We start from the raw sequence: 26,786 nt of genomic DNA on the forward strand, positions 1-26,786 counted from the left end.
TCCAGGGGTTTACAGTCTAGTCGGGATTTGTTTAGGTCAATCTGTGTTATTAAATGCCCTGTGCAAATACAGAACCCAAAGTTTTTCCTACAGTAGATACTGAGCATCTCTCCTACCATCCTCCACCCCACCCCATCCAGCATCTACCTCCTGTTTCCTTTGTTATATATAGCTTTGCCTTCTATTTTACCATAGCTATCTCAGTATTTTAGAGTGGAGAAAAAAATCAAAAAGAACAAAGATTAAAAAAAAAAAATCCGCAATGATCACTTTGTGGGTAGCAGTAATGAAATTTGCAAAAAAAAAAAAAAAAAAACCAGATTGTACCATCATATTTTTTTAGTTGTAGTTGGACATAATACCTCCACTTTATCTTTTTTTTTATATGGTGCTGAGGATCAAACCCAGCACCTTCCACGTGCTAGGCGAGCCACAACCCCAGCCCCAATTGTATCATCATTATATAGACATTCTGCCCTCAACAGGTCAGTTTCACTAAGTTCTTTCTAACTAGCTCAAATGACCAGATGAAATCCTCAAAACAAAAGCATAGGTGAATAGTTTTTCTAGGCTAGACACTAAAGCAATATCAGAGCTGCTATTTCTCTTTCACAGGTCTTAGCTGTTAGAGCCATTTATATCCGCCCATCAGTAAAAAGTTGAGCAAAATAACCCCTAAGCCCATTTATTTGTTCCATTTAATCTTTTCTATCCATCTTTCTAACTAGTATTTTCTCAAAAAAATCAACATCAGTCAGTTAAGTGTGATTTTAACATGAATCATCACTTATCCTAAGAGTTATTCTTAGGGCTTCTAATTGTTGAACAAAGTACTTATATATCTTTTAATCAACTAAAAGACACCCTAGCCATCTGATATAGTGAGGAAATAATTCTGGGAAAATAGTGGATTCTGGAAATCACATTACTGAGTCTTCTCACACATGATATGAAACATTCTATCTCAGATACAAAATCATTTGTACCCAAACAAGTCACTAACTATATTAATACACTGAGTTGTACCTGTACATTTACATTCCCATAATTCATTTTTAGAAATTCTTCCCTACTGTCTTGTCCTCTAAGCCCAGCTGACTCTTATCAGCTATAATCTGCAGGCTTCAGATTCTTCATCCATAAAATGGTTTCTCTAAAGTTATATCCTTCCTTTACCTTGAAGTTCAAATGCCTTGGTAGAATTTTCTGATTAGTGCCTTCACTAAAGAAATACAGACTTCAAGCCAGGCACATGCCTATAATCCCATCAGCTCAGGAGGCTGAGGCAGGAAGATCGCCAGTTCAAAGCTAGCCTCAGCAAGGGCAAGGTGCTTAGCAGCTCAGTGAGACCCTGTCTCTAAATAAAATACAAAATAGGGCTGGATAGGGCTGGGGATGTGGCTCAGTGGTCAAACTGCTCCGAGTTCAATCCCTGGTATCAAAAAAAAAAAGATATACAGACTTCAGAAATCTCAAATTCTGATTAGAAGGAGCTCAAATTCTGATTAGCAGGAGGAGGTGACAGTCGAGTGAGATGGCATGGAATTTTATAAGGGTAATGACTTCAGGGAATCCTGGCATCACACTTTGTTTTTTTGCATGACCTTTACAAATATGATCTGACATATCTGGGCTCTCCTCAGGGACATCCTGGCTACATGGCTTTGAATTGGGGTCTTTTCCATCCCATTCACAGAAATGTTTCATCCAACATTTATAGAAATACTAAAATCTGATTTTTCATAGTGATGGTCCCCTCCAGCTAATTTGCATTCCAGTTACCTTGGTTCAGCTTTGAGCTAGCTAAACATCAATGGGACTCCCTGCTGGTGCAGAAGACTCTACTTAACAAAAAACTGCCAGTTTTTCAACATCTATGTGCTAGGACAATGGTGCTTTCCATACAGTATTTTCCCGTCTCTACCATCACTAAATATATCAACCTTAAAAGACATGCTGCTTCCATTTAACAGACAAGAAGACAAGATTGAATAATCTGTCTTGGGTCTCTCATTAGTAAATAAAGGAAAGGTATTGCAACCAAAGGCACCATATCATTGCACCTTCATTATTCACTCCATCTTCTACAGCAGATTACAAAACCCACCATGTATATTATGAAATTAGTTGAAAAATGTGTATCATGCTGTGTTGACTTGTAAGAGAGAACTACTTCCAGGTGTCAAAACTGAGATTTGTGTGAGGGAAATCACCTTGATAGCACAAAAATCCTTAAGGTCTTCACACAGTTGTTGAGCATTTTTATGAGCAAAAACATTACCCTAAACATTATGGGGGAGATGCAAGTACATAAGACTAACTGTTCCAGACAAAAACTACAAAGCAGTTCAAAGGGAGAGCCAAAGTAGTATCCAGAAATAAAATCACTCAAAGCCTTTTGAGATGGATGATCAATTTCTAAACTCCCCATGAATTAAAATTAAAAAAAAAAAATGATAGAGTCAGGCGCAGTGGCATACACCTGTAATCCTAGCAGCTCAGGAGGCTGAGACAGGAGGATATCAAGTTCAAAGCCAGCCTCAGCAGCTTATGAGGCCCTAAGTAACTAAGCAAGACCCTGTCCAAAATAAAAAATAAAAAACAGGCTGAGGATGTGACTCAGTGATTGAATGCTCCTGGGTTCAATCCCTGGTACTGAAAAAAAAAAAAAAAAAAGAGAAAGAGACCAAGTATATTCTTAGAAATTAATCTGATTAAGAAAAAGGATAAAAGAAAATCAAGTGGTTGGAAGGTAAAACTATGTCACTTCTCCTGTTTTCCTAAAAAGGTTTGAAGTCGGTCCTACCATGAGAACAAAGACAACATGTTCTCCCAACAGAGCAGGCAGCTTTTCATTCAGTCAATTCACAAGCATCCCTCCAGAGCCAACATTGAACCATACACTCTTCTAGAACTTAAGGTACCAGCAAAACAAGCAATCTCTGCTTTAAGCAGTTCATAACTGGAGGAGATGTGAAATATTTTCCCATACAATGTAATAATTATAGTAGTAGATGTCAAGTACTTTGAGAACATCATGAAAATGGTAGTCAGAGACTTTTACACAGGATGTAGAGTTTGAACTGAGTTTTAAATGATGAGTTTTGAATGATGAGCTCAGGAGTAAAGAATATTCTAAGCAGTTGACACACAAGTTCAAGGGCATAGTGGTATGCAAAAGTCTGGTGGACTTGGGAGATTCAGTGTTTGGAACACGTGTGTTCAGCACTGATGGAATGATTCTTCTCTAAAGCAAACATGATTCTATCCTACCCTTTCTAAAAGAGTATTCCATCACTAACAAGATAACAACATCTCAACTTACACATATGTACCACAATTAGATGTTGAAGAGAGAATTCACCAAGAGGTTGATGAGGCTGATTACCACTGAACCATGGAGCAGACTGCTACTTCACAATGTCTCATCTGAACAGGAGAACTTAATGGGGTTGTCGTCAACATCATCACATCCATATATCTCATCTTGACATAGTGTGCCTTTTTCCCCATCAAGAGATGGAAGGTATTCCTTCCCTCCTCTTGAATCTGGGCTGCTCTAGATACTGCCCTGATTAATCAAATGCAAGGAAATGACATTCTGGGACTTCTGAGGCCAAGTCATAAGAAACCTTGAAAGTTATGCCTGTCTTCTTTTAATACTCTCACTTGGAACCCTCACTGTAGGAAAGACCAATTTCCATGCAAGTTTACCTTACATTCATCAGGGAGAGAGCAATGCATCTCAAGCTACAGCTCTCTCAGCTATTCCAGGCCAGGTGCCAGACTTGGAACCAAGAAAATGACTTGGACATTACAGCCCCAGAAGATGACACATGCAGAATTAAGGCCCCAGTCACACAGGTCCATCTGACCCATGAAGGCTTCTTCAGCCATTCCAGATGAGGCCCCAGATATCACTGGGCCAAAAGAAAAAGAAAAGGTTATCTGCTCTATGCTCTGTCTGGTCCATAAAATAACAATAAATAAACGCTGTTTCATACCCTTAAGTTTTGAGGTATGTTACCTATTAATAGACTACCAGGATATATGGTATATAACCATGTAGAGCTGAATAGTATTCCCATTAAACCCCTAAAACAGTGCCTGCCACATAATAGGTATCGGTATGGTTTGTTGAATAAATGACTAAGTAAATAAGTGTGTAAATATCTTCATGGGGTGTTTGCAAAACTCCATATAATGAAGCTTTCTAAATATAAGTATCTTCATTTCTCAAGTGTAAGAAAGAATTTGTGGTCTCTAAACCCCCTTAAGTAGAACAGTGTCTTGTCCAGCCTAAACCAAAGGACTTTCCAAGTCTGCAGAGCACTATTAATTTCAGGAGAGAATTCTGCATTGTACACAAAGGGCAGGCCACAGATCACCCTACTCAATAGAAAGGAATATATCAGGGACTCTTTCCTAAGAAGCATGATAGCATTTGAAAAAATAGCAAATGTTTATATAGGACTTGTTATATGCCGGGCACTTTTCTAAGCCTTTTATGAAGATGAATTCATTTAACATTCATAAGTCTATGAGATAAGCACTATTATAATTTCCATCTTACATATGTGAAAGAACAAAGTATAAATAACTTGCACAAGGTCACACAGCCAGCTGGTGACAGCCTAAATCCAGAAAGCCTGGCCCTGCTGGTCATGATGCCTCTATTAACAATGCTCTACTGCCTCTCTGGAGAGAATCATGCTGTTACTTTTGGCCCCAGAGCTATGGCATTTAGGAGGAAGTAGCAACTGTCACCCAGGGGATGGGAAGGAGGGGCAGAAGGAGAGTAGGGAAATGCCATTCTCGAGGACCATAGTCAAGACACATTACTTTCTGTGTCCTTTCTGTAATTCTTGGTAATTTGCTTTGGCTTCAAACAAATGATAAAATTCCATTTTTCTTGAGAGAATTCGAGATTCTGTGGGAAATGATGTCTTTTAAGTGCCAAATTGTGGTATTAACAGATTTTTATTTTTATAAGAAAAATTTTCTCATTTTGTGTCTGAAGAAACTAATAGAATCTATGGGGGTCACAGGAAGGGCTCCTCTCCTCCAAAGCCATTAATTAACTTGAGATTAGCTCTTATAGTCTTGCTGAATTCTAAATGTATTTTCTGATTTTCATATCTAGGAACAAAAATCTGATATTACAGATAATTAAATTTATTCTAAGAAAAGTATGTCTGTATGTGGGCTGCATTACCAGTGGTTTAATAGAATACTAATTGCAAATGGTGGGGAGTTTTGTTGGTTATCCTGAGCCCTGGATAAATATTGACCTATTTTAAATTACTCTGTGACTCATCTAAAAGGCTCCAGATCACAAGTGCAGCATTTAAATGGAGACACAAATGCTATAGTAAAGACATTTTCTTCACTTAAATGATTATACTTCTTATCACAAAGCACTCTAATTTTAGATGTACCAAAAATAACATTGGTACATATGGAGTCACAAATTAACAGTTTCCATAAATAATACCACTTTTGTCAAAGAGCCAATCCTAAAAGTGAAGTTTCATATAATACTACAACCATGTTTGGATGTGAAGAAATTTTCAATCACTATTCCAGTGCCATAAAAAGAAATCTAAAATGGGCTTATCTCTAATTTTGCTGCTGATTAAATATCACAGTCAACATTCTTAAATTACTCCAATGTCATACAGAAGAAAAGTTGGAAGAGCTAGAAAAACAATCATTTAAAGCAGGCTCTCAGCCACAGTGGCGCGCACACACCTGTAATCCCAGAAGATTTAAGAGACTGAGGCAGGGCAATCACAGGTTCAAGACCAGCCTTGGCAATTTAGCAAGACCCTAGCTCAAAGAAAGAAAAAGACCTGGGGGTATAGCTCAGTGACAAAGTGCTCCTCAGTTTAATCCCCAGCAACACACACATACCTTCCAAAATCCTAAGGAATATGACCACAAAAGAGAGGATCTATGAGGAAGATAGAATATAAATCTTTGTACCAAGCAGAAAATATCCAACTTAGCAAAGACTTATTTAAAAAAAAAATAAAAGGTGAGAAGCAATCTTCAAACTATCAAATGCTCTTTGCTGTGGTCATAGTTTACCAATTTCCCCTTATCTTCCCTAGACTTGTCTGATCACCTTCAAATGTTCTCTGAACGCAACATACATGTTATACAGAAAGGAAAAGCATTTTCCTACAGACAAATAAGCTTAAATTTTTACCTGTAATGCAGATCGTTAATAAGCTAAGGACACACTGAGAGAATACATAGGAAAGGCAGCATCATGGAGACAACATTAAATAGATTCAACTCAACATGGAGGTCATCAAGCTCTGAGATGTAACACAAATCATTTAACCTCCTTTAGGGAGGTCTCCTATTCCACCAAGTGGAACTCACAACTTCTTGCCTCACAACATTGTTATGAGCGTTATCTAGCATTGCACCCTGCAAACCATGACATACTATGGTTTCAGGAAATGTTGTATGTAATCTTATTTAAATCAAGTTTATTAAATGTTTGTCAAAGGCATGAGGTGTAATATCTATCATTTCTTTGTTAAGGGGGAAATTTGAAATATTAGGGAGCTGTTAAAGCAAAATGACACCAAAATGATGTTTTCTTCCTGATGCAATTAGAAGGATGGAGAAAGGATTGAACCAGGAATACTGGTTATTTGCCATTTAATGAATACTACATAATGCTTTGGATAGACCAAAACACTTTTGTTCTTTGTCATATCATTTTTGTTCTATCAGAAATAGGTGTTTCCTCTTTGGGAAAGACCAGCATACTTCTTGCATTCTGTGGTCCTTGTTGCTAAGTGATTTATCCAAAGATGTAACCTCAGCCAGTTGTGAAACTGGGCTCATCAGTATAAGATTTTTCATGTCTTCAAGCTCTCCTAATCAGTAAAAACCTAAACTAGCTTAACTGCACATAATTCCTCAATTTTTTACAAAGTGGCAGACAATGCAAATGACAGGCAGAACTCTCAAACAGTTAATGACCTCAGGGAATTTGAATTTTATCACAGATGGTTAGCAATGGAAAACAAATTTTGAATTGTAATAAAAATTAAAGACCTGCAGATGAATGATCAGACCTATCAAGTGTCTAATCAGGGGAGTCCCTTCTGTCGCTAATCATGTACAACACTTACACACACTTAACACTGCAGAACTCTCTAAACACATTCACTTGGATTTCCTGTCAAGTAGATATATGCCCAGGTATGAGTGCTCTTCAAGAAAATTAATTGGCAACACAAATGTGATTGTGTCACTTTCCTTAAATGCTTCAATGGCTTCTCAATTGCCTTGGGGATAAAACCCTAAAGCTTTAACATGATTTCCCCCTTGATCTTCTCCATGAAATGGGGCTGCTCACCCTCTTTGGAGCCCCATCCTGTTTTTCTAATTTTCTCTCTTTAATCAGATTTTCCTTGCTGTAATAAAAACCTGGGATAATCACCTTATATAAATAAAAGGTAGAAATAAAAGATTTATTTTGGCTCACATTCAGAGGTTTCAGTTTGGTGTTTCAGTCAGCTTTTTCACTGCTGTGACTGAAAGACCCGACCTACACAATTGTAGAAGAGGAAAAGTTCATTCATGAGCTCACGCTTTGAGAGGTCTCAATCCATAGACAGCAGGCTCCATTCTTCCTGGCTTGGGGTGAGGCAGGATATTATGGTAGAAGGGTGTGGCAGAGGGAACCAGCTTACAGTGTGATCAGAAGCAGAGAAAGAGAGACTCCACTCTCCAGATACAAAATATATACCCCATAGTCATGCCCCCAATGAACCACTTCTTCTAGTTGCACCCCACCTGTCTCCAGTTACCACCTAGTTAATCCCATCAAGGATTAGTTTGCTGATTGGGTTAAGGTTATAACCCAATCATTTCTCCTCCAAACATTCTTGCATCGTCTCACATGTGAGCTTTTGGGGGACACCTCACATCCAAACCATAACAGTCAGTGACCCATTGGCTCCATTATTTGTTCATGTGGCAGCACATTATATACTGAGAACATGAGGCAGGGCAAACTGTTTGGCATTTCAGGATGTAAAATAAAGAGCAGAAGAGGCCTGAATATCACTTTCAAGGGTACACCCCCAGTGACTCAAAACCTCCAATAGACCCCAGTTCTTGAAGCTTCCACCCTCTCCCAATGGCACCAATGTAGAGGCCAAGCCATTACCACATGAGCCTTTGGAGGACATTCAGGATCCAAAGTATGATACTCTCCATACTCCAGTCATACTAACTTCCTTTTATCTTCTCCAAAAAGAGGCCTGTTCATACCACATTCATCTACTCTTTCGCAGCTGCATCACCTCTAATCCTGTGAATGCTCATCCTTCAAGTCTCAGGTGAAATAGCACTTTCTCAGAGAAGTCTTCCTTGAACCCCTCAGATTATCTGTCATAATCTTCTCTACTTCTTGAACACTGAGACTGCAGTTGAATTGCTGGTGAATGTCATTATATTCTACTGGCACATAACTCCCTGAAGTGGGAAGTGTATATATCTTTTCTATCCCTGTGTCTCTGGCATATACTACAGTGTCTGGCACTAAGTAGACATTCGCCATTCATCTGCTAATGAAGAGATAACAGTAGAGCCAACTAGAATAACCTAGAAAATCTTGAGAGAAGATTTGGTATCATTTTCCCCCCAACACCATCTGGACCATTCTCTTTTTCTAAATATTGATTTGGATCTTTATGGAGAAGGAAGGGTAAAGGGGGAACTCAATCTTCCATCCATTTGAGTGACTTTGAAGGTCCTGGGTGTGGTTCCATCCTGGGGGATGCTATCCTTTTCAAAATAAGACCACTGTAATGTCCAACATAGTGGGCTCAGATAAACCCCACACAAGCCAGAGCACAGCAGGGCACTCAAAAGACAACATTCTAAAGTATCTTGCTTTCTCTTAAGCAATAAAAATAAGTCTTACTTTCATGTTGAAGGAAATCCCACAACTATCTACTCCAGTAGCCACAGTAGTGAATAGAGGAAGACATGTGATACACTTGGGGCAAAAAGAGGCAGCATGGTAGGATGGCCGGAGCACTGGCCAAAGAGTCAGAAAAGCAGTTCTTGTTCTGAAAACTAGGTCCTGGTTCTGACTCTGCCACTTATTTGCTGTGTGACCCTAAACATTTGGATCCTACTAGCTAAATGCCCTGGCTTTAGAATTGAACAAATCTGTTGTCTATTCGGGTCTTATCATTTACTATTTTATCTAAGAGTTGCTGATACTTCAATAATATAGGCAATGTGCAGGCTGTAAAATACTGGACAAATTATGGAAAATGTTCCACTGGTCCTTGAGAGAACTTTGATCCTTTTGCTTTTGAACAGTGTCTGTTAATAACAAAATGAGCTTTCATTCCCTGGTATTTGATGGCTCCATTTCTCATCAAGCTAGTGAGAGAGGAGTTAAAAATTAGTTGTGACTGATACATATTCAAACGTAACTGTGTGTTGATTGATGTGATTCATCTCCCCTACTTTCATTCATTCCTCTATAGAAAAACCATCTTTTAATAAAATAGCCAATATGATACCTTCTTATGGATCAGACTTTTGTTCACTGCAACATAGCAAAAACTTGATGTAAAGAGTGATGACCTGAATCATAAGCTGGATAGGCTACCACCTGTATGCTTTGTTTTTTAAGGAAACATAAATGCTCTTTCTGCTTATTGATGCTCAAAAATTCATGATTGATATAACTTTTCTTTGCACAATTAGAGACAACTTTGCAATTTACAGGGAAGTGATATAGTCAATTTTTACCAAGATACAGATTATTAATTTGAAAGTATTTTCTGATGACAATTTGAGGAAGAGGACATTAAACACATGCCATATGGGGGGATAAAAGGAAAAGAGCAACAACAACAAAACGAAATCAATCTTCCTGCTTTACTCTGTTAGGTTCTGAAACATTAAAAGGGATTTATTTTTAAATGTACTCTTTTTAAATTATCTCAATTGAAGTAACTATTTTGAGAATAATACAGGAAGACAATCTTATTATCTAAATTCCTCATAGTGCTTTCTTGTGTTCTATAACATTTCCATTACATTCTAGGGTCACTATGGTTAACAATAATTGTACTGGATATTTCAAAATAGCTAAAGAGAAGATTTTAAGTATTACCACAAAGAAATGCTAATTGTATGAAATGCTGGATATGCTAAATATTATGGTTTAATTATTATACAATGTATCAGGTTTTGAAATATCACACCATGCCCCATAACTATGTATGATTATGTGTCAATTAAAAATAAATTTTCAAAAGAAATGTATATCAAAGAGGAGCTGGATTGACCTATTCGACATTGGTTTCTATTGCAGACTTATAAATGAATCTTTGAGGGACCAGCTACTGGTGACTATACAGAAGACTTTCACATACACCCGAACCCAAGCTCAGCATCTGTTCATCATCCTCATGGAGTGCATGAAAAAGAAGGAATTGGTATGTAATTCCCCATGGGTGGCAGAGGCCTTCTCCATGTGACCCAAATATTTTCTTGAATCATGCACCATTTTTTTCCCCCTGGTCGAGCTTACAACCCTCCTCAGGCTCACTGGTCCCACAAGTTTCCTCACCTAAATAGCAAAGACACAAGTCTTTCAGCCTTGGATTTAATGAAGCATGTGCAGCAGGGTTTTAGCATAATTTCCTTTTAGAGCTCATCTGAATGCTTCCAACTGCCTTAACCAAATGAATTGAGCAAAAATAGGTTTCCTCCTGGGAAATGCTCAAGTTGATCCTTTCTTGGGTTTGGGGTTTCACTTGCTGGTAAGTAGCAAGTCATTCATAGTACTTTGGGGCAAATATCTTTAGTGACAGCATCCAAACTAATCTGCTAATCCATCATGGTGGAAAATGAAGAGACATACCCAAGAAATGCTAGTAATATCTGTATGCAGTTTCTGAAATGTCATCTAGTAGCTATTGAAACATTTTTTACGTCAGAAAAATGTCTAACAAATGTGGTATAAGGAGAGACCCTCTGGTTAGGGTAAACAGAAATAACATGAGCAAACATTTTTTCAAACACTTGCTATATGCCAGGCAGGTGCCAGACATCTACTAACTCGTCCATCTTTGTCCTGATCAGAGAGGTATGATTATTGCCTTTACCTTACAGATGAGGAAACACGGACTCATTTGAAATAGTAAATGAGAAGCTAGGACTCAAAAACAGCAGTATTTTTTTTTTTTTTTTGAAATTGTCTCATTGAGGCCAATGTAGTGAATTGCCTCTTGAGTATATTCCCATCAGTTCCCATCAGGCCTCAGTTTGCAAAGACTATTTTCAAAGGTCATTTGAGTCCACCTGGTGACAGTGGTAGCAAAACATTTTAAAGAAGAATTGATTATATTAAGCAAGAGGCATCTCTGGAAAGCATCCACACAGCCTTTGTGAGAAGTCTTCTGTCAGCTTCCGGGTTTGGGAGGAAACAAAATGGGGAGAAAATGGGGCATGTCTGATCCAAATGGGGAGAGAATGGGGCTTGTCTGATCTTGATTATCCATAGCCTGGCCACCACAGATACACACACACACACACACACACAGAGACAGACAGACTGACTGACTGACCAAACCAGCAGTTAGGGTACATGGTCATGACTGCTCTTTTCCCATAGAGCCTCTACCATCCCCGACAGTGCCACCCATGTGCAGCATCCTCCCATCTCAAATTCAGTTCTCTCCACATCTCAGCTCACTTGCTTCCTCCCAAGAAGGAGGTGCCGAAAACTTGAGCTTCCACAAGCCACAGTATGGATTTTCTTGAGTACTGATGATTTTCCAATATTGAGGCCAAAGCTCACTGTAAAAACTTACCAGAGCTATATATTGCAGTCCTGCAAATTTCCCAGAAAGGCAATTCTAGTAAAATTCTAGGAACCTACTGGAGATCATAAAACCAAATGAAGCTAAATGGACTTCTCTGGGTAGCTCATGGGACTGTTCTGCAAGATGCTGCCTGATAACTGTTGTGTTGCTTAATCGTGATCTCTGCTACAAAGGTCAGCTGCATTGTAATCCAAGTTGTTCATTATAAGAAATGTGAAATAGTCCTCACTCCAGGCTAAGTAAATGCATCCTGATCAGGCAGTAAGTCATCTTCTATTCACATCTAGGCAGAAACGTTAGGGTTTTTAAGATTATAACTGTAATTAAAATAACTTCCATTTCTGAGGGGCTATTTATGTGCCTGGACAGGACTAGATGTTTTACAAATAAAGTGGATATGAGGTAGCCATTTTTTTCCTTATCTTGAAGAGACATTTAGAGGTGAGGAAATGCATACACAGCCAGGAAAAGGAGAGATAGAACTGCCTTATTACAGTGTTATCCACTCACCAGGCTGCATAGCACATAACACAAAACAAAGCATTACATAGTGAAATTCCTCTTTCATATATTTGTCAAGTTTCCATTGATTCCCTTTACAAACTGCTTGGGCTATAATATTCTGAGCCCAATCTAATATTTGCCAAGTTCAGTTAAGGGGTTTGATTTTAAGGCTTATGTGGTTTCTTTCTCCTGCCAGACTCCAATGAACTTGCGTAGAAAAGACCCACATTAAGAATTTAGCTTATGTCACATGGGTCTCAAGCCAGTATGGTCTCATGGAAAAATATGCCTTGAGGGTCCTTTGAGGTGTCCAGGCAGGTGAGGCCACCCCTCACGACATCACCACATGGAGATGTTGCTATACTTTCTCCTCACTTCACAGTTTTGAAGAAATTAATTTCTCCTGTTTACTCAAAAGCTGTCAACAGATGTATCCTCCCAGAAGCCACCCTGTGGGATAATTCCATCAACTTCTTTGCATACAAAAAGAAAAACTGTCCACAACAGCATATTAATCTGAGAACATATTTAAGAGTTCAGACTTTAATAATCATCCCCCACCGCCCTTCTTCCTCAAGAGTCATCTGGCCATAAAGAAGAGCAAAAACAGGAAAAGAGTACCCAAGTGGCCATCCCCTCCTTGAGGCTGATTCTATATATAGAAACCTCCTCCTTCCAGAGGCTGGTGCCAGCTTCTCCTCCTGTTGCTGCCTCCCAGGGCTCCTGCCTACCCTCTGAGCTGCTGCAGAACTCTTCCCCCATCACTATCGCCAACCTACCAGCCCCATATGGAGGTAAAAAATTTCCTTTTGATACCCTACAGTGGAGAAGGACCCAATAGACTCAGCATTGCAAGCCCCATAATATGTATAGCCCTCAAAAAGTCACAGTGACAGACAGCAGTGGCCCAGCTGCTACTTCACCACCTCCATTTCCAAGGCAATAATTTATAATGACTCTCCTCCCCTAGACCTCCCAGGATATGGTGCTATTCACCTTTCCATCACCTCCCAGTCAAATCTAGAACTTACTCAAAGCTGATGCTGTTCCAAAACCCAATGCTTTGAAACCTACTTCTTCCTCCAAACACAACTGCCCTACTTGTCCCTGCCCCCACACTGCTGCTTCCTTGATATTGAACCTGACCTTGAATGCCAAGCCTCCCTATAATTCATTAGCCTAAGACCAAATGCCCAAGTAATCCATGTGGAAGTATGCCTAGACTGCATCTTTCATTTATTTCCCTGTGCCTTGAGAGTACATGCTATGTATTTCTACCCTAGGTTCTCACACCTGTGTGGCCCTCTGCTCTGTCCCAGTGCTTCTCTATACCACCCACAAAGCCAAACCATTTGGTTCTAATTCTCCCAGGCCTTCAATAACGTAGAGCAATCCTTGTGTTTGTCTTTAATTCATAGCCACTCTCTTTCCCAACAGTTGTTCCAAATCTTTTATGTTGCAGTTTTAAACCACACCCACATTTTTAATATATTTTAAATGCTCACCCTGTGCTGGTTAGCTTTTCCTGTTTAAGACTTTTCTATTCACTATATTTGTAGTTTGATAAATTTCCATTTAAGTTGAGAAATCGTTTATCAGCCTTTTGTGTTTTGAACTTTTTGCCTCTTAATAAACTCTTATCTCAATGACAAAAAGATGCCCTATAGTTTCTTCTAAATCATGTATCTAGTTTCATCTTTCACATGAAATGTACAACCAATCTAGAATTGGCTTTCTGTATATAATACGAAGTAAGGATGACTAATTCACCCTGCATTTCCCACTCATTGGTCCAACCTTACGTCACATAATGCCCACTCTGTCATAATCCAGTTTCCATACCTACCTGAGTCTTTTGGACTTTCCTAATCAGCATAGCTCTATAATAAGCCCTGACGTATGGTAGGAAAAGTCACCCTGCCAGTTGTTTTTCTCTAGGATTGCCAGCTATTTTAGCCCCCACTCATAAATTTTAAAGTCCGTTTGTCAGATTGCTTGTGTCCTGCCCCCAGTACAGAAACCAAAAAATTATTAATTTATGCCCTTAATATTCAACAGAAGGCTTATCCTTCAAAGAAAGCAAGGGCTGTACATTTAAGCTTCCCCCCACGCCCTTCCCCTCCATATGCATATGATGGGATCTTGACTGATGCTTTATTTATTCAGTCTGGTATCAAAAGAACTAGTATCCTTTTTCTAAGATCATTCTTAAAACTTGGGCTACATATCCCATCACTTAACACTTCCTCTGTGATCTTTCCCTAAAAATCTGTGGTTTTGAGCAGTAGCCCTCTTAACTCTTCCCTCTGCATTGAGTTCTACCTTCATCTTCCGCCTCCCTACAGATCCAGGGACACTGGGCCCTTCAGCTTCCTTTTCCCCCCTTTTCCTTGCCCTTTTTCGCTGCTTTCACCCATAAATGTTGACACTACCTGAAGCTTTGTTCTCAATCTCTTTTTTTTTTTGTCATTTTTAAGAGATTTTAAAGTTTTCCACAGTAGGAGACTTCTCCTTGAAATTCTGTCCAGTTTTTTCCTTTATGTATTTTGAGATTGCTATAAAGTTCATAAACTTTTAAAACTAGCCTTATTCCAGTGAGTTATATTTCTATCATTATTCAACAACCTTATTTATTCCCGACAATTGCTTTTCAGTTCATCTGATGTTAATACATTTATATCAGCTTCTTTTTCAGACTTTTCTGAAAAAGTAGATTTCCATTATCTTTTTTATTTCCAACTTTGTTATGTGGGTTTCTTGAAAATGATATATAGCCTTTTCTAAAAATATATTAGAAGCTCTAATATTGAATGGTAAATTTAGATTATTTTCATGTATTCTGCACTATTTACTCTGAATAACTTTTATGTTTTATTCATTAAGATACACTCCCCTACTGAGTCTCATTTAAGGATTTCACTCTAGTATCCTTTTTTTTTTTTCTTGGCTTTGACAATGTTCTCTTTGGAAATTACTCACAAACCTATCTCTGGCTCTAACCTTTTCCTCACTGTCTCCACAATGATAATTGCAACTTACAGGTGGACATTTCTTTGTCACTTCAAGTTTAACAGGTCCAGGAACAAAAATCAATCTCTCTAATACCATCAAATACCTCCCAACCCTATGCCTGCACAACACTCCCTCTTCCAAGTCTTGTTTCGTTCCCTTAGTCTTGGCTTTTTGCTTCTCCTTACCACATTGTCACCCAGACAATAATTGCCAAGTCATCCTGATTTTATGTTGGCTGTGTGTATCACATTTGCCTCTTCTCCCTTGATTTCAGTAACCACCATTATTTTCTTCAACAGGACCACTTAAGGTAGGAGGGTTTCCTACCTGATCTCTTCATCTCCAGCCTTTTTCACATACTTCTCCAGGCTTTATCTTTTGGGTCCCAGTTCTGATTTTTGCCCCTGCATTGCTGAGATAGCTTCAAGGACTTCCTATTGATATTGACTAGTGTCCAAACCTTTTAATGTAACTTTGGGGCCCCTCAGTCTGAATGAAGCCTGGAATTTCATTCCTACATGGTTCATTACTTCCCTTTCCCACCGTGTTCCCCAAATAATTCAGGCTTTCCAAATTCCCACTAGTATCTTTAACCCAAAAAGTAATTCTGTTCTGTTGCCAGTTCCACTTGCTCAAATGACATGGAGCTGCAAGCATCCAATAGTAATATCTCATCCTTGTCTACTGTGATTTTCAATAGACTAGTTCATGGTGTCATTCTATCTGGTTGCCTGATAGTCTGGGTCTAAGCTGCCATGCATCACTGATCACACAGGCTCCCTACACGATTTATTGTATGTGTAACTCTACTAGGATTAGTGGTTATAACAACCTATATTAAATTGTAATTGTCTTAAATGAGATACCTGGCAGTGGCTGGCAAAAAAAAAAAAATCTCAATAATTATCCGCTGAATCTACAAATACAGCAAATGAACTTTATCCATTATATGTCTCTTATACACAAAATAATTAATATCCATATTTTCCCCCATATAGGTAAAATATGAGACCACATTTAATTGTGTTGAAAAATAATATATTGGATACAACCAACAGTTTTTGCTCATTTCTTGACTTCTCCAAGATGACATTAGAAAATGGTGGGGTGGGGGCAGGAGGCAGGGATCTGAATTGTATTATTCTTACCTTAGAATCCAGACACTTTGCAGTTTTTTCTATTTTGTTACTTGTTTTTTGGCAAATTTCTTCAAGAATCATAACTTTTTTATTATTTCTTAACCCTATCTTGTCATTTCTAAAATAAGGTACTTATCCAAATGACTTGGTTTAGTTTTATGTTATGTATTGAGAATTTATTGCAGCCCTCATAGCCTGAATGTAAAAAGGGGGTGGGGAGAATAGCTTTCTAATCATAATTTGTAATAAAATTAAAATCTTATTCTCCTGATCACTTCTTGGGGACTTTTGAAATGTATTTCATAGTCTTCATGGTATGGTAAAAGGGCTTTCTACTTTTTCACTCCATGTAATGGCACATGCCCATAATCCCAGCAGCTTGGGAGGCTGAGGCAGGAAGATTCTGAGTTCAACACCAGCCTCAGTAACTTAATGAGACCCTAAGCAACTTACTGAGACCCTGTCTCAAAATAAAAAATAAAAAGGATTGGAGATGTGGCTCAGTGGTTGAGCACCCCTGGGTTCAATCCCTGGTTCAAAACAAAACTTACTTAATTATAGTTGTTCTCATTTGCAATGTTTAATCTAAATGAAGAAGCCAACATTTGAAGAAGAGTATTAAGTGCACTTAGTTCAACAGCTCAGGATGCACAGGAAAGAAAAAGTGATTTTTCCTTAAATCCCATAAGTACAGAGGCTTCCAACAACACTGTTTTAGTCCGGGCTGCAAAATATCATGAGCTAAGTAGCTGAGAAATAAATATATATATATATATATATATATATATATATATATATATATATATATATATATATATAGCTCAAAGTTCTGGAGGCTAGAAGTCCCAGACCAAGTTGCCAGCAGATCTGGCATCTAGTGACGACTTCCTCAGAGGAGGTGACTTCTTGCTGCATCTTCACATGGCAGAAGGGATGAGTAAACTCCTTCGGGTCTCTTTTATAAGGACACTAGTCCTGTTCAGGAAGATGAAGCCTCTATGACCTAATCACTCCCCAGATGCCTCTAATTACCATTATCCCGGAGATCAAGATTCAGCATATAAATGAATAATGGAGACACCAATGTTCAGATCATGGCAATCACATGGACATCTACTAGTAGACATGAGAGGGAGGTAGTTTGAGAGGAGAGTTAAGGGGACTTGGTGTCTACCTTTACTTAGAACATAATGCAGACCCAATGTGAGAAGCTCAACTTAATGGGCTAGGTCACTGCTCTGCCTTAGCAGCTGATGATATCATTATCATCATATTCTCTTGGGTAGAGCATCTTAAGGCAGTAAAGCCAAGGATGTACAAAATGTGCTAATGGAATAAGTGGAAGCAAAGACATTAGATTATCACTTTTGCATCCTTTTTAGTAACTTCTGTAGCATTTGACAGTGGCAACCTCCTCTTCCCTCTAAACTTACTTTCCTATGGGTTCCATTTAGACTCTCAATTTTCTGTTTCCTTGTAATTTCTTACAATTCACTTTCCCTTTCCACTGTTAGTTCCTCTTATTTCTCCCCCATTCTATAAACAGATGTTTAAATATTCATTCTTGGCTCTTTTCCCTTCATTCACTGTTATGACTTCTGCTACCATTTTCATTTAAACAATTCCCAAAAGCACAAATAGCTAGCCTCGTCTTCCTCTAAGCCTCTGCATTTCCAACTTCCACGCTCACTCATATACCCGCATCCTTCTTTGCCCAGACTATTGCTATTTTAAACTAGCCTGATTTCCCTTAGTCAAATATCTACCTGACAACCCTTTTACACAACAGGGGTTGGCAAAATAGTAAAATTTTGCATGCCAGATAAGCTCTCCATAACATATTCTTCTTTGCTCATTTGTTTTTAAACACTCTTTAAAAATGTAAAAGCTATTTTGAACTTGTTGGTGATATAAAAGCAGACCGTGAACAGAACTTGATCTGCAAGTACAGATTTGCTTGCATCTTAACATTATAACACTAGATACTTCTCACTGAAGCACAGAGTCAATCACATAATTCATCTAAATATAAAGTGTAAAGTTTTGCCTACAAGTCCATTTTTTAATTCCATTTCTTTTTTATTTGTAACGTATTTATTAAATCTTAAATTTATAGATAAACCTATTGTTTCTCCTTCAGTGTATATAAAGTACATATTTAAGTGTTTCATAAAAGAACTGGTAATCTCTCTGTTTCCCTTATATAAGTCTTCCTTATTCAGTATGTACTGAATAAAGAAGCTTTATTTCTGAAGATCTGGGAATTACTTTCCAGAGTATTCAGTACATACTATCTATTCCTTCTTTAAGGACCCTTCATAATTAAAAAAAAAAATGCTTGGAGATCACTTTGATTAATTTCCTACTTTCCTGAATGTGTTCAAGCTTAGAGCATTTTCTTTAGCCATATTCAATTATCAAACTACCATGTCCTACTAATATCCAATATACATATGTATATGTGTATGTGTGTATATTTATGTGTGCGTGTATATATATGTATTATATATACACACACGCATGTGTACACACACAAACCTGGGATAACCTTAACTCCTATTTGTAATGCTTATGCCTTATTATTTATGTTTTATATACATCTAAAATTTCCCACGTAAGCTTGAGAGCCAAATCTGTGTCTGGTTCATTTTTGGTTTTCCTTGTACTCACTCATGCCTAATTGTGCTTAGCACCATAGCATATACAACGCAGACACTCAATAAATCTTCATTTAATGGATGAGTGGGTGTATGAATAGATTCAGATGAATATACATTAGTGAGGATGATACATATTCAATATCCATAAATTTCATTAAAATCTCTACTAACGGTAGCATATCTCCTTAGGGAGTTATAGATTCGGTTTATGAACCTAGATTTGATTCAGGCCCATCTGCTTAAGTTGTTGGACCTCTGAGAAGGAACTTAATCTGATAGTTGCGAGGAACAACTCTAAAAGCAGACAAACCTAGATTCCAAATCTGGCTTCACTTGAGTGACTCAACCAGCAGTAGTCCCAGAATCCTCAGCTTTAAAAGAGTGATAGTAATAGCCCTGTTTTCTAGGATCTGCCATACTTAGGGATTTCTTCTTTTTGGTCCAGACTATGCTTGGATTTTTTTTTTAACCAACAAGACATACACCAATACACAAAATGTTAAAACTGGTCTGAGACTTCCCATATACCCTACTGAATGCAAGGCTAAGAAGTAACTAGATATTATAACTTCCCATTCTCTACATAAGGGTCCTAAGCTTCAAGCTGATGAACCTCCTTTAGACCTGGACAAGACAGAGGCCTGTTGTCTGTGTCTTGACAAAGGAGCCTCTGGCAGCCCAACTCCACTACTTTCCAAGGCAGGTAGATTTATTATTTTCATAAGGACAGATCAGAAGCCTCTCCTGGCATTGAAGCACAACTCACATTTAGGAACAATGTATCTGTCCTTTCATAATAAAAGTCAAGCATGCATTACTTCTAGATAAAGAAGTTTTCTCTCCTTTTGCAGATCGGCATCCTGGGTCTGAGAAAGAACCACAAAGTCCAAGATGTGACTCAGGAGGCCGAGGCGGGAGGATTGTAAATTCAAACCCAGCCTCAGTAACTTAGTGAGTCCCTAAGCAACTCAGTGAGACCCTGTCTCTTATAAAATATTAAAAAGGGCTGGGGATGTGGCTCAGTAATTAAGCACTTCTGGGTTTAATTCCTTGGTGGGGGGGGAGAGAGAGAAAAGATAGATTGATATAGGCTTGTCAGTCTCTTCATATCACGAGCAGAGGGTAGTTAGTGTTACCTGGCAGGCTCAGGTCTCAGCAACACTTGGGACATATTCCTGAGAATTGTCAATACTCCTTCACTCATGATTGTTTCAAGAGTTAAGAGTTTTAACTTGTGTGAAGAATGTTAACCATGTGTGTAGAAGCACTCAGTAGTTGTTATCATTACAGTTATTCTACCAGTAACTACAGGCACCAATCAGAATATAAGCACAGATGTCTTTTTCCCGGCATTCTCTGCAGTCCTAGTTAAAATTGCCAATGGGTCATTCGTCGATACCCATGACGTGTCATTCTATCTTCAGGTTCCATCTTCCCTCCCTCCTCAACTTAATGGGCAAGTGTACAGTCAAGATGAGACATGTAACCTCTTGGATGATAAAAGAGGAACAAGACCACTTTCTTTAGAAAATAACTAAATGTTAAAAGCTAAATATTAGAGATCTGACCATGGTTCACTATGATATTGATGCAACTGACAAGAAAATTCAAATACCTCTATTGTACACAGCATTTTAAGATAACCAGAATTTTTACTTACAGCTTTCCACCACATCATATTTCTGTGAATTCGTGTAGTTTCTAAAACACATTTCAAAAATGTATCCATACAAATATAGCTTGAAGACGTAGCATTGTTGTTTGGCAGTGTTTCCTCAATAACAATATATTGATAAGTCTAATTCATTTAGCAGATCTCTTCAGACTCTCCAGGGGCCTTCTGGAACATCCTCAAATTAGTCAAAAGACTATCTAGAACTCAATTTGGGGAAGTTTGTCAAAACAAAGGTATAAAGCTCTTGATCAAGATAGAATCAAAAGTCACTGTAAAATAATCACCATTCATTTAACCAAAGTGAAAAACCCAAAGGCAAATATGAAACAAACCACAAAGCCATGGGAAAAGTCCCGATCTTTGACAGAGAGGACTCAGTGGTCAAAAGACCTACTAAAGCTCCATTTCCTACTAATTCCCTAACACACACACACACACACACACACACACACACACGATTCTAATTTTACACATAATTTTGCTCTATTCTTAGAAAAACTTACAATTCCATTCTAATTTTAGCCAGCTTGGTCACATATAAAATTCCTTTTACCAGAGTCATCTTTTGTACCTTCTATAACCTTTTTAACCCTTCAGTTTCAACATTACTTCATTCTGAAATGACCTCTGAACAACCAAACTAGGAAAAAAATTACTCTTCCTCAACTACAAAATACCTTCTGTACCTTACAGCTTCACTTACCAAGAGACACCTTCCCTTCTTCACAAAAGAAGTTATTTCTAGTTTTAATTGCCATGTACTAGAAGGTTTAAAAAAAAAAAACTCCTAGCAAATTTCTAGTGAAAACCTAAGAAGCAAACCATCTTGAACAGATCTATACCAGCATTTTGCAGAAGAACACCATTTAATCTATTCATTATCAAACATTCATCTGAGACCAGCTGCTTGTCCGGTACTAGATAAATGGCAACAAAAATGGCTGACAACCATTCACCTATTTACAGATACTAACAGGGATAGAATGAATGGAAAGTCCCATTTCTTCTTAGCACTTACAAAGATCACAAATTTTCTGTGTTTCCTTACTCTGTGGTACGCATGTCTTCTTTCTCTTATGACACTCCATGAAGGAAGAAACAACATCTACCTTGGTTATCATTATATTCATGGCCCTTGTAGAATGTTATGCATATAGGAGATAATCAGATCTCTCTAAATGAATGTATTTTTTAACGTTTTAAAATTATTCAAGACACATTCCACATTCTCAATGAAAGCAGTGAACAGCGGTCTTCTCTTCAGAATAATTCCTAGTAGCCTTCCCCAAATAAAGGTAACTGGGAAGCTCCCCCTGGTCAGAGTCATACTTAATCCTATCTTCAGACTCTCTTCCTCCAACACAGAACATAAACCAAATGGCTGAGTAGCAAATTCCAGTATTTTAACTTAAAAACTCAGATATTTCGTAAGTCTCTACCACTCGGTTTGCCACAACGTGACTCCAACACTTTAAGCCACTGACAAAGATTCTTGACACTACAAGTTCATCCAAACTTCCATCTCGTTTATATTCAACCACTTTATTCATTCTTAACTATGCTTGAGTTTTTCATTAAACAAAGCCAGCCATTGAAGATATTCAGGAAATGCCACCCCAAAGCACATTGCTCTGGTATACTAATTTGAAAAACAGAAAAATGTGAGGTTTTACAAGTTCCCCTCCATTTACTCAGAGTCCTCAAAGGAACTCAGCTATGATCAATCTGGGAAAATTAACTCCTATCAAGAAGTTAGGAAGGATACTTTCACCACATCCAGAGAGACCCATACTGCAACTAATTTTCTGTTTTCTAAGGGCTCACGCATCTTCTCCCAAAACCGTATACCGAAAGAGTTTTTCCTCATCCCATGACCATTTCTCTCATTTCAGCAAGGGGGTTGATCAAAGGACTATTGTCCTTTTCTTGATGGACCTAATTACTGTCCTGAAAAAGTTGTTTTCTAGGTTTCTGATTTTATGAGCAAATTTGGAGCCTAAATACCATTACCTGTCAAGACAAAGAAAAGCAAAAAGGAGGAAACCTAGTAAGAGTCAAAGGTGAGGCATGGTGGATAAACCCAAGTCTTTTTACTTCTCTGTGAGCACTTCTAGTGATTGCATTCTTCCTCTTTTACAGAGCAGAGAAGACAGCCCCTAAGTGGAGACTTCCTCCACTGGACCCAAATTTCCCTCACTAAAGATAGATCTCAAAAGAACAAAAATAGGCAGTTTCCCAGCCCAGTCTATTTTCTCTTAACTGCTGAGGTCAGGGCAAACAAATCATCTTCCAGACTGAGATACTTTCATTATAGTTCTAGGTAAAAGATTTTAACCAAGGCATAAAGATGGTTAAAGAAGCAGACCCCATTAATCTAAAAGCTGAACTGAAAAAAACAATTTTTCCTGGATACAATTTTTTAAAATACATCCCATTATTTCTTTGCAGTTTTTGATCCCCATTCTCCAAACCATTCAAAATTTCAACTTCCTCATTTTGGTCACTGAATTCCAACTCTTTCTGGTAAAGTTCATCCGTTTCTCTAAAAAGAAAGTACAAGTTCTTGCAATTCTTATTCATGAAATTATCTGGAGTTCCAAACGCTGGGCCCAGTCCAGTTTGCCTGACCTAAGCAGCCACTAAAAAACCCTAAAAGGTCATCATCGTCCTCTCTTAGAACAAACTGACCCTAGGTACCCATACCGAATGTACTTATTCAAAGCGTAAAGTAACCTGAATGGAGTTCCAAAAGCTGGAGTTCTAGATTCTCCGAATCCAGAACCATCCATACCTTCCTATCTTTCAATAAATAGCCTTACCTGCTTCTATTGAACAGTTGATTTTTGTCTAACCCAGACATCTGTGGCCTCTTATACAGGAGCCAGTCCTGCTTCTATTTCTACTTTCAAACTCTCTCCTGATTTCAATTTCTATGCATGTATGAGTTTGTCAGGATGAACCCAACTACTATGGATAACCATAAAGCTCTAATAAAAAATAAAAATAAAAGTCTGCTCAAGAAAGCTCAGAGATCTCAGAGCACAAATCCATGAAGCTTCAAAATTTGAGAGAACTTACAAGCCCCAGATACTGCAAGAAAACAGCTCAAAACAGGCTCAAGGCATTCCCATACCTGGATACTGTGGGTCAGGTGGTAGGCGCACAAGCTCTGCTTAGGGTCTTGCTAAAAACACCAAGTGTGTTAAAAGGAAAAATTTCTTAGGTCACTTAAGTTTAGTAGTGTTTGGATAAAGAAAAATAAAATTGACAACAACCTCACAAATAGAAGAACTCACACAACAACAGACAATGTGATCAGTCAGCATCACTAATAGGATAACAGAAGGGAGAGAAAACAACTTAATTGGCTACAGCTTGGCCAATCAACCAGTCAATTGGGTACAGCTTAACTAGTTAATTGGTTCTAACTTATTTAGTTGACCAGTTACGGGGCTCCTACAACCAGACAAAGCTCAGTTACTGTGATTAAACTCCATATTGGTTTGGTTTGTTGGGCTTAGTACAGGTTTTCAGTTCAAATACATGGCCTCCTACAAATTTTATTTAACACTTATTACCAAACAAGCTCAATAGGCCTCTTGTGGTCATGAGAGAAAGAAACTTCTTATAGCCGAGAAAGAGTTTTTTTATAGAGTCATGGATCAAGTTTAGAAACTAGTGCTCTCCAACACAATGTTTGAGAAGAAATAGAAATGTACCTAAGCTACTTTTAAATTTTATCTCTATGTCATCTTAATTATGTAATTTAAGTCCAAGCATTTTAAATGAGATAGACATGTTTTGAGGCCACTAACTAAGTTAGGGTTTCAGTATCAGAGCGGCTGGCAAGCCTGTCCTGAAAGGGCAATGAAGGGGAGCACACGTTGGGATTCACAGAGAGCCTTTCCTGGGACATTTCTTTCACCTGGCCTAGTTGCCAAACCCTTGACCAGGGATCCTTCACACAAGAAATCTGTATATACTGGTCGACACTCTTGTGGCTCTTGTCCGACCACATCCAGGCTATGCATGCCAGCCCATCACTCTGGTGCTAGGACCCTCATCTTGTGTCTCTCCCACACCCCAGAATCCCAGGGAAAAACCTAGCCTGGAGTAAGCCCTAGTTCTTCTAAAAGAAGGCACAAATTCAAAACACCATCACAATAGGAAATAAGCACAAAGAATTTTACTTACAGATCTCTGCAAGGAAGGCATAATGAGGCTGGAGCTTGGTCCTCCATCTGGAGATCTCACCAGGCATGAAGAGTCAAGCAGAGAAAGAGCGAGCTGGTGTAACGCAATAAGCAGTGTATATATAAGGAAAAAGGGTGTGGGTCACTTTAAATTCACGGGTAAATGCCTGAATGCCTTTAACTGATAATGTCCCGGTGTCCTACAGATAGGACACCTACAAAGACATAAACTGAGCAATAAAATTACAGTAGGGGTATATTTATGCTCAACTTAGCTTTATACTTTGTTGCTCGATTTACCTCTTTATGTGTCCTGTATGTGAGAGGCAGGGACTTGGTGGGTTCTAAAGGAAGCAGGGAGGGCAGCCTCTACATTCCCATCTCTGGCCACTGGCTTGAGCCATATGGCTGAGGTGTCCACCTGGAGACTGTGTCAAGGGTGGCTGAGCCCTGCTTCCAGTATGAGAAAGTTAAAGTCGTATTCAAAAAGATGCCAAGGCAACAAACCCTATGAACATTCCTTGCAGAGGGTAGCAGGAGAAGCATATTCTATAATACCCAATGTCTTCCAACATATGGTGAGTTACTAATAAAGTTTTGAAGGTTCTGAAGCTCTTTCAGATGATTAAAATATCACTATTCTAGAAATGACAATACAGCCTAAGAGCCCTTTCTCAGCTTCGCATCCCAAATCTACCATTTAATATGACACTGGGCACGTTATTTAAAATTCAGATGCCTACCTTTTGTCCTTCAGAAAAGTGAGATGATAATATCTTGATCGTGGAATTAATTATAAGGACTAAGTGAATTAATATACAAAGATAACATAATAAGCACTCAATAAATATTTTATTGTTACTGATGATGATGGTAATGATGTTATAGCACTTTACGTTTAACAAAGATGGTTTCCACGTTATCTCAGTTAACACTAAATCAACCTTGGGGCATCAATTCCACTTCACCAAGGGAAACCAAAGACATTAAGTAACAGGTCTAAGTTTATTTAGTTAGTGATAAACTTGGTCTTGAATCAAGAGCACCTTTTTGCAAATTCTGGGCTCTTTCCATCATATTCCAGTTGACTCTATATTCTAAATGAATATGAACTAGCTTAAGTCACTTTAATAAATAAGTTCTCTCCATTTGACCAGTATTCTTGGACACTCTCTGCCCACATCTAAGTGGCATTGTATTCCTATGAGCAAAATGTAAGCACACTCTATGTTCTCAAAACATTCACTGAAGTAAAAAGGGATTTGAAGAAAATGTCACTCACACAATTCTTCGCCAAGACAGCAACAATAACACCTCTCATCTTATGTTGGTATAAAATGTATGACACTGCCTTGTACAAAGTTCTGTTGCACTCCCTTTGTCATTTGAGCTGCACAACAATAGGACAAGAGTTTATGTCAATTCGTCAGCTACCCAGAACAGTGAGATAGATTGGGGAAGGCTAAGAAGTAAACGCCCATCTGATTTCCCACCTTGCTATCCAGCCCTCAGATTTTCATTTATAATCAATGAACATGCCTCTGACCTTTTTCAGTCTTATTTATCAACAAAATTAGCATGCCAGGCATGGTGATTCACGCCTATAATCCCAGCGGCTCAGAGGGCTGAAGCAGAAGGATCACAAGTTCAAAGCCAACCTCAGCAACTTAGCGAGACCCTAAGCAACTTAGTGAGACCCTGTCTCAAAAAAAAAAAAA

At 38.4% G+C, this 26,786-nt stretch overlaps 1 protein-coding gene across 13 annotated transcripts in view; it reads left to right on the top strand.

The window, feature by feature from the left end:
- The window catches only part of Trpm3 (transient receptor potential cation channel subfamily M member 3), an 827,780-nt gene that overhangs the window by 619,735 nt on the left and 181,259 nt on the right, over positions 1–26,786 (top strand). For all 13 annotated transcript variants that reach the window (XM_027940080.3, XM_027940084.3, XM_027940085.3 and 10 more), the window contains one exon: positions 10,370–10,493. In XM_027940080.3, coding sequence (XP_027795881.2) covers positions 10,370–10,493 — 124 coding nt within the window. The remainder of the gene's footprint in view (positions 1–10,369; positions 10,494–26,786) is intronic.

This window comes from Marmota flaviventris, chromosome 13, assembly GCF_047511675.1.
Source record: "Marmota flaviventris isolate mMarFla1 chromosome 13, mMarFla1.hap1, whole genome shotgun sequence".
Taxonomy (NCBI): Eukaryota; Metazoa; Chordata; class Mammalia; order Rodentia; family Sciuridae; genus Marmota; species Marmota flaviventris.